Here is a 9,496-nt window from a genome sequence, read left to right on the forward strand (position 1 = left end):
CACACTAATATGACATTCTTCAAAAATATCATTAATTTCTGTAGTGTCTGTAGACATTTTAATAAGGATCAAATGACTGAGTTCAGCTTTGAGAATGACACCAACCTGTTTGTTCCTCAGTATCTTCTTGTTTCACACTGAATGTTTCTTCAATCTTCATGTCTTCACTCTCCTCTTTAATAAACGCCATCTTTATAATAGTGTGTCACTATTTACAATAGTGTCTTTTTCTGTGTGTTTGGACGATAAGATGAGAATAATTAACAGAAAGGAAAAATAAATCCAAACTAAATCTCTGGGTGCGTCTCAATCAGCTCTAGTTCAGTGTTAAGAGAGTCAGTCAGAGTGAGTTAATGGACTTAAATCACCTGATTAGACAAACAATAAAAAATAACTTAATAAAAAATGATGTTAATAAAAGAACACACACTATACAGATACTTAATATTAAGGCATTTAGTATTTACATGTGGTATTTACTGTCTTGTAGATTCTAGAAACTTTCATACAAATTGGTTTGTTAAAGTTGTCATTACATGTTTATGTTCTCCTTGCATCAACACTTTTTTGACCATAGACATAATAAATATATCTAGAATCCCCATTGGCTGCTGGATCGTACGTCAACGGCGCCGCCATATTTGCCGGGCAACTTGTCATAACTCTCATAAGTAGACTGAAGAAAAGGTGCCTGACTATTTTGAGGTTTTACAAACCGTCCTACTATCCAGACCAGATCTCGGGGAATTAGCTTTCACAGGTCAGACTGAACAGTTGTTTTGATGTATTTGTTCATTATAACATTATGATGACAGCTAGTTGGCCACCAAAGTCTATTAATAGCTAGCAATAACGCTATTTAGTTATGAAAAATTAGACTTTATAAGCGATAATATAATGTTCACACAATTCTATTGAAGTCTGAGCTTATTTTATTGTTTATATTATGAACTAATGTAAATGGCAAGTCTTCAGTGCAATCCAGTGATCAGATGACTGACAGGACAGAATTACAGATAGAGCTAAACCGACTCATCTCTCCAAAGAGTGAGGTGTTTTGATTGCTTGTCATCTAATCGTGGCTCATTTATATATTTCCCCCATTTTAGCCAGTGGAACCAGGACAACACAAACCTCAAGGAAGGCTGGAGAAAGACTGTTCTCTGCATTTCCAAAGCCCCTTTCACACAGAGATTCCGGAAAATACACGGATAAAGTGACCCGGGTTCGTTTGATTTTGGTTCATTCCCACTGCCAGTGATTTTCCGGAATCAGAGAGTGCGTTCACACACAACCCGTAAAAATCCCGTAAAGACACGTGACATCGATGTGAGAAACCATGCTTGGGCATTTTTTTCCTCTGATTCGATCATAAACTTGCGCATTACGTACCGTTTCACTAGCTGGCGAACGATCCCGGCTTCAGCGTCATCACTACGACACGGCATTATAACGGCTTTTATTCACACAGCGCTTTCCGGGACTGAACACAGCAATGTTACTAGGTCCGCATCGAGGCCGGCATCAATCCCGAGTTGTGTTTGCGTTCACACAGAAGGCGTTCTGGCAATTTGCCGGGATCATCGCGCTGTGTGAAAGGGGCTCAAGAGACTTCTGCTGCCTATTATTACTTTACCACTTATACTTGTATATTATTGTACAAATCACAACTCACTATTTTATTTACTATTTTTATTTTACTGACTATATTATTTTACAATTTAAGCTATACTATTTTATTCAGTTATATAACTTCTAGGCCTATATCATACTTAAAGGGATAGTTCACCCGAAAATGAAAATTAGCCCATGATTTACTCACCCTCAAGTCATCCTAGGTGTATATGACTTTCTTCTATCATACGAATACAGTCGGAGTTAAATAAAAAAAATTCCTGGCTCTTCCAAGCTTTGTAATGGCAGTGAATGGCTGTTTCTGTTCATCTATCCATGATTAAAGTGCTCCACGGCTCCGGGGGGTTAATAAAGGCCTTCTGAAGCGAAACCATGCGATGGTGTGAGAAAAATATGAATTTAATATACTCAATTGTATTTTAAGGCTAACAATAGTAATAATAATATGCAAACTATTACATCTGATCTTATATTACACTTATATCTCATGAAATGTATACTGTAGCGTAGTTGTACTATTCTTTATTTATATATCACATACATGTTATATGGTTGTAGCATGTTTTACTGGATCCATAAGGACAATCTTATAATTAGGGGTTCAAGCTGTGATATTAAAGGTGCTATAAGCGATCTCACGCGTTTTTTAGGCTAAAACATTTTTTTTCACAAACATCTCCTCACTATCCGCTAGCTGCCTGTCCCCTGAACACACTGTAAAAAAACACGTCTCTGCAGACAGCCCACGCTCCACAAACTGCAGCAAAAACAAACAGAGCGACCCGCACCACGAAACATAACAAACTGTTCCAGCCAATAACCAACAAGAATGATGTGGGGGTGGGGTTCGGGGGTTAGTGCGTTGATGAGGAGGAGGGAGGGTCTAGCTAGCCTCCGTTTTGTTTGATAATAATTCAAACATCAACAAAAGGGTTACGCCAACCGAGATCGCTTATAGCACCTTTAATGTTGCCCACTAGAGGAAGCCACATGATAAAGAATCGTTTAAGCCCAATCCTTTTCTATAGGTTTACATCCATTTGAATGGAAATAAATGCATTTAGTTAATTTGTATAACCATGACAGTAGTGCCCTTTTCACACATACTCCGTTTGCAGTGCGTATGCGGTGCGTATTTTTTCCGTACCAATGTTAACAGGTTAGAGCGTTCACACTGCACACGGATGCGGTATTACTTTGTAATATTCTACATTTTTTATATTTTAATATTACAAATTACTACAATGTAATCCCACCATAAATGCATTTAATTAAATACTACTATTTTTCACAGTCATCTTTTGACTTTAAGACCTGGGTAAAGCAAGGAAAACAACATTTACTTCAACAAGGCGATCAACGACACTCGTCTCATTCGTGGAGGTGGAGAAACAAGTTCTTTGTGACATGCAAGATTTAATGTATACAGATTTAAATTATGCAAAAGAAAAGGTATGAGTCTGCTGGTTTTGTCAATTTTAAGTTTTAATTTAAAATGTTTGCAATTTGAATATAAGTAGCCTACATGGTTAAATATGTTACCAATTGCTTGAGCAACTTAATATATAATCTATATATAGAAGTAATGCATTGAATAATACGTTTTTTAAATTGTGTTTAAACTTGAAAACGTCTATTAAAGAGTGTATGTGTACAAAGAGAATCGCACTGGTGACAAAACTTTTTTTAAATAAAAGTTGCTGATAACTTCTAGATTTGAAATACAAATAGTGAGTAAATGTGTTTGTGGTACAGCCGTGGATCAGTTACGCACTGCAAACGCAGCATATGTGAAAGCATTATAGCGCGTAAACGGAGTATGTGTGAAACGGGGTGTAGTTGTATAACACTGACATATTACTGACATTAAAAATCAGTAAAACGCTTATAGATAATTAAATGTACAGGGCTATGAAAAAAAACACACACAGACTGAGAATCTGCTTATTTCCAAGAGCTGTGACCTCCATTACTCCCACTGCATTCACACATTTTTAACACATTTTCAAATTTGTTATTTTTAAATAAAAGACACATTTTATTTCTTTTTCCCTGTATTATAAAATGTATATAAAGATATATTGTTTAGGTATGAATGATAAAACAAAAACCTGTGTGTTAAACTGCAAGATAGGTTAGGAGGAAAACTATAAATAAATTATATAATTGATAAATATAACTGGAGACAAAACCTTTCTTGTATTGTACACGCAGGTCCTAAACCATTGACATCGGCTGAGAAATCTAAACGTTATTGTGCTTTTTGTCCAGAAAAGCCGCAGCTCCCCGTTTACTTGTAGTTGTTTATAGAGCGGTCTTGCCCTGATCAATATGGCGGACTCGTTGACGTATCGCAGCAAAGGTCCAAAGCGGCCGATGGGAGTATGTATTTATTAAATCTATGGTTTTGATCAGCGGGCGGCGATTCAAATCACTGAATCATTTCGCTAAACATTTGATTCGATTGACTCGGGGTTTCAAAAGCTCCATTTCTCCATCTGCACTCGTCAGAGGCCGAAATCGATTTTACAATAAACTTATTGACGATATAGGGAGCGAAATGAGACGCACCTTTTCTGTTACTGATGTGTGGGTGAACATTAATGTAGATAAATCATTCAAATGTTACTTTTAATAATAATGAATCATTTCTAAATCACTTGCAAAAAGTATACAATTGTCTGGACAGCTAGAATTGATTTATATACTTTAAAACGTTTAAAAATTACAAACCTTTATTCAGCCGAATCACAACAGAGGCAGGAGCGCGGCACGGTCTTATGACGTCATATCTCCAAACTAAAATTAAAGTCCTGTAATCCTAAAGCGCGAATGGAGAATTCTTGGTGAAATAACTATTTAAATTATTGTTGTCCATGATGTGATGGGAAAATGTAAAACTACTAATAAAAGACAGTGAGACTACATCTTGGCCAATTTTAAAATACAAAAATGTATTACAAATAGTGTAGAAGTTCATAAAGAATGTTATACAAGTGTCAACATTTAAGTGCATATAAGAGTAGGTGTGTTAAGTAGAACATTTAGAAAAAAATATGATCTTCAAAGAACCAGTATAAATATAAATGTAATTCAATATGAAAAAAATATGAATAGAGTTCAATTTAATTAAAAATCTGCTGGAAACCACACATAAAACACGTTAAAGCAAAACTGGCAAAGACCATAGCAATATTGAATAAATCAAGATATATTTTGGATAATAAATCAATGCATATTCTGTATAATACACTTATACTACCATATTTGAGTTACTGTGTGGAAATCTGGGAAACAATTACAAAACCAGCCTACAGTCATTATGCACATTACAAAAGAGAGCAATCAGAATCATTATAATGTTGGATATCAGGAACAGACCAATTTATTATTCTTAAAGTCACATATATTGAAGTTCATTGATATGGTTAAACTGAAGGCGGCACAAGTAATGTTCAAAGCAAGAAATAATCGACTTCCGCGAAATTTACAAAAATGTTAATGGAAAGGCAGGGTGGGTATAGCTTGAGAGAAGAATTAAACTTTAAAAAGCTTATAATAAGAACAACTCATCATACACTATGTGGGTACAACATGAAACAACTCGTTGATATTTTTGTATTTATATAAACCAGCAGGTGAGAAACAAGAGATGTAAAAAGAAGTGAGAAACTGTAGATACTGTCAACATTAAATATTAATTGCACACATTTAATTGCACTTGTTTCACACTTTTTAGAGGATGTTTACATAAAAGTTAAGCAAAAGTAAGTGAAGTATTTGGGGTCAGTTAAACCCTGCATTTTAACTCACCTTAAATAAAAAACATGGTTCCTCACATATCAATGGCATGAGATTTTGTCACACTTTAAGTATCTGAAATTTGAAATCTGAATTTCCACACAAAAATTAATGCCTGGTTCTAGAGCACAAATGCAATATGAAACAAACATGCTCACTCGCTCACTCACACACACACACACACACACACACACACACACACACACACACACACAAATAGACACAGCTGTGACTGCAACAGAGATCATTTGTATAGAATTTGGAATTTTTATTGAAAAAACGTGCGACTATTGCTACAGAGACTCAGACATGAGGATGTTAGAGAACTCAAAACACAAGACATTTATCTCACAAGACGCAAGTATGCAGGCATGTAGTAATCATGAAATGGCAGAGTTATAGCAAGTGGATGACAGTTAAACAACAGTCTGTCAGAATGAGTTACTTTGATATGGGAAATGCCTGGCTGTAAGGCGCAGAGGAGTGCCTAAGGCAGGACGCCCTCCTTTGGTTGGACACCGCAATGTGCTGTAATCCTCTAACAGCCCTCTCATCAGGTTCGTCCTGAATTGCAGCGAGGTGATTTCCTTTCCTACTCATAGCAGAGCACAATAACTAGGGCTGGGTATTGAAACAAATTTCGATTCGATTTCGATTCACAAGCTTGCAATTCGATTCGATTTCGATTCCAATCCGATTCTATTCAATATTGATTATTTTGGATATATCAGGTACAATACATGGCAAATTTTCTCAAGGAAAACAAATCTCTTAACTAATGCTGTAAACTATGGGAGTCAGTTGTAGCCTATAGGCTTCATTAGCCTACTATAATATTGAAGGTAAAAATTAACTGATTTGTATACAAACACTTAAATTACACTTTTATTTATTTTTATAATAATAAAGTTATATGAAATATAAACATTTAAATCGTGGCTGTCATAAAAACCTGCCAGATTTATTCAAACATGCATTTAAGAACATTAAAAATTATAATGAATATGTAATATGTGTCACGGTTGTTAGATCTGTTATCTCACTCATGTCTATGTATATATGTGGGTTTGTCTCGTTTGCGCTGCTGATTGTTTCATGTGGACATTACCGCTGATTGATCCTCATCAGCGGAAGCTGCATACCATCTAGCCAGCCTACTTAATGCCTTGTCTTTCGTCTTGTGTTTGTCAGATCGTTGTCTAGCTTCCTGTGTCTGTGCCTGTTCCTGTGTTCCTCGTGTTTCCCGTATGCACTGGATTGCTTCACTCACGGTCTCACCACTTCACTTCACTCAGCACTCTTCAGGATCGTCCATCTCAGTCCCTGCGTCACCGCTCTTCTGCTGTCTGCTACATGTGATCGACTATCTACCACCTGATGTCCGTGGTTTCCTGAGTTTCCTCCTGAGTGAACATTTACCTTCCTGAGTTTCTTCCTGAGTGAACTTTGTTCTAATAAACCATCATTTTACTTGCAATTGGTTCCGTCTGTATTTTAACGTTACAGAACGATCTGACCAATCATGGAAGCAGCAAGATCGGTATCGCTGACGGAGTTTATTAATCACAGCGTCTCCCGTATGGACCAGCAGCAGGAGAGCATTTCCAACACAGGACGCGCAGTGCAAGCGTTCGTGACGCAGGCGTCCGAGCTCACCCAGCAGATCCAACTCCTGAGTATTCCCACTGCGCCGCCCACACCGCCTGTTCCCCCCCCCCGAGCACCGGAGCCGAATCATCGACCTGAGCCACATCTACCCGTTCCAGAGAGCTACGCTGGTGAGCTGAAATTCTGCAGGGCCTTTCTTACCAGACGTTCGAGACGGAGGAATCCAATGTGGCATTCGTGCTTACTCTGCTCATGGGGCGATCGGCATTGTGGGGAACGGCGGTGTGGGAGAACCAAGACCGATGCTGCGCCTCATTCGACGCACTATCCGCCGAAATGAAGAGAGATTTCGACCGGGCGAGATTTCGATTTTTTTCTAGCTGACTAACGAGTTTATGGTCACGGGATATGGTTTTTCTGAGGTAAATGTGACTTTACATGACATTGTTCACAAGCTGATTTACTGACGTCTTTCCACGGTTGAAACACTGAGCGATTCTATGTCACATGATACGAATTTCGATAAGTTGTACTCTACCTTTTAACATACTTTCAGATGCTCATTCATGTTTATTTCGCACGGTAACTGGTATTATTAAGGCGGAAGAGAAGATCATGTGTGCTCCGCGCTGCTGCTGCTCGAGCTGAGCTGCGCCAGAGCGATCTCACGCCACAGCGCCAAAACGGTATTTATGTTTTTGAATTTCATAAGAAATTGGACGTCATTTGAAATCTGAGACTTTGTTTCATATCAGTAGTAACAAAGCACAAAGATTGTTGTGATTTATTGGATGGGATGTGCGCTACAATGTTATATTCATTCATCAGCTGAAAACAGGATGACTAATCAATTCTTGGGATTTAAGAATCGATATCGGTTCGTAAAAATGAGTGTAGCGACACCAGCTCAAATGAGGGGAATGGACAATTATTGATTAGTAATTATCAATTATTAATTATTAATAATCAATAACCAATAATACTGGTTATCACTTACACACTTTAAATTGCCCAAAAAGGGAATACAAAGCCCCTATATTTGTATCTCTATATATAAACAATTAACCACAACGAATTACAATTAATTATGAATATACAGATGGGCTATATATCAAATTTGTGAATTCCTAATATTACATCGAATAATTTGTTTGTCCGCCAAACGAATCATGCGATTTCTTATCGACTCTCAAGGAGGATTCTTCTTATAAACTGTCAAGAAAGGTTATTCTTCTGGCCATAAAAAAATAACTTTCCTGTTCCATAAGATTACTAACTTGCAGGCTAATCACAATACATACAGCTTGTAGCTAAGATCGTACACATTTAAGAGGCTTTTGTTCCGTGAGCAGCAAACAGAGACAATCAAGCGTATAATGGGGTTTTAATAAATGAAACTATAAATGTATAACTACATCTAACAAAGAATACATATATGATAATAACGAAAGTACATAAAGAAAGAAAGAAAACAGATCACAGCGTGGCAAACAAATAACGAATAATGAACCTTGGAGAACCAGCAAAGAAACCACAATCACCTTAAACAGAGGCAGATAACATTCACGCATTTAAATCTTGGTAAAAGAATCCTTGCATGGCTCTTTGCATCTGAACATGTGCGTGTCCTTCTCGGTGCGTGTCCGTTTAGCTGGAAGTGTCCTTGCGGTTCTTCCGGAACTCGTGCAGTTGCGGGAAGTTCAAACAGTCTGCTTGTAAGAGTTGCTAGAAACTTAGTTTAAAGTTCGTTTCACTCGTAGTTGGAACTGAATGAGCACAAGACTAAATGAGGCAAGAAGTCGGAGATACGACTAATACAAAAACAAAGTAAAACACAAAACAAAACGGAGAGAAGAAGAGACGAGACTCATACATGGACAAAAAGGCTAAAGCAAAGATTCCGGTGTGTGTCTCCTTCTTTAAAGAGTTTCAAAGTCCACTCCTTTCCTGTGGAGTCAGACCAATCGGAACAAGACATTCTGAGCAGGAAAAAGTTTCTTTGTCTCAGCTCGCAGCTTAACCCTTTCACACATAGTGGTCACTACAGTGGACAGCTATTCAAAAAGCATTTTTTTTTCAAATGCATGGATTTTTTTGCCAAAGTTGTACATCAACCTCTAGAGTAGACTCTTGTGCATCATCCTATACATTGCAACCCAGTGGCAAGCCCTTGTATGTGGATTTTTTTTTACTCCAAACCAAGATGGCTGACAGCCAGCCAGAAATGCCAAGTTCCTCTGGAATAACGGTCAGATCCTACTATTCTAGGAAACTCATGCAGGTAAAAAAAATATTGCAACATCAAGTAACATCTAAAGAGTCATGTCATGGTAACATTTTCCAAGTTTTGATTTTAGATTGTGAGGAAACTCAAATTAATCATCTGTCCACTAAATTGGACATCATGCATCACTAGCTATATTTCAGCTCAAATTCATACTATTACTGTGAC

The 9,496-nt window shown here is 37.4% G+C and overlaps 1 protein-coding gene across 2 annotated transcripts in view; it reads right to left on the reverse strand.

Annotated features, from left to right (window-relative positions):
- LOC311289189 (piggyBac transposable element-derived protein 2-like) overlaps positions 1–4,450 on the reverse strand; it is a 28,527-nt gene extending 24,077 nt beyond the window's left edge. The window contains exons 1-2 of one of the 2 annotated variants that reach the window (XM_084406992.1): positions 4,369–4,450; positions 106–230 (exon numbers count right to left, since the gene is read on the reverse strand). In XM_084406992.1, the coding sequence (XP_084263118.1) occupies positions 106–190 (85 nt within the window). In that variant the 5' untranslated portion in view covers positions 191–230; positions 4,369–4,450. Of the gene's footprint in view, positions 1–105; positions 232–4,368 lie in introns of those variants that run through there. The other variant, XM_084406993.1, reaches the window with a different exon arrangement.
- Positions 4,451–9,496: the final 5,046 nt, after the last annotated feature.

Source organism: Rutilus rutilus, assembly GCF_951802725.1.
Source record: "Rutilus rutilus genome assembly, chromosome: 4".
Classification (NCBI taxonomy): Eukaryota; Metazoa; Chordata; class Actinopteri; order Cypriniformes; family Leuciscidae; genus Rutilus; species Rutilus rutilus.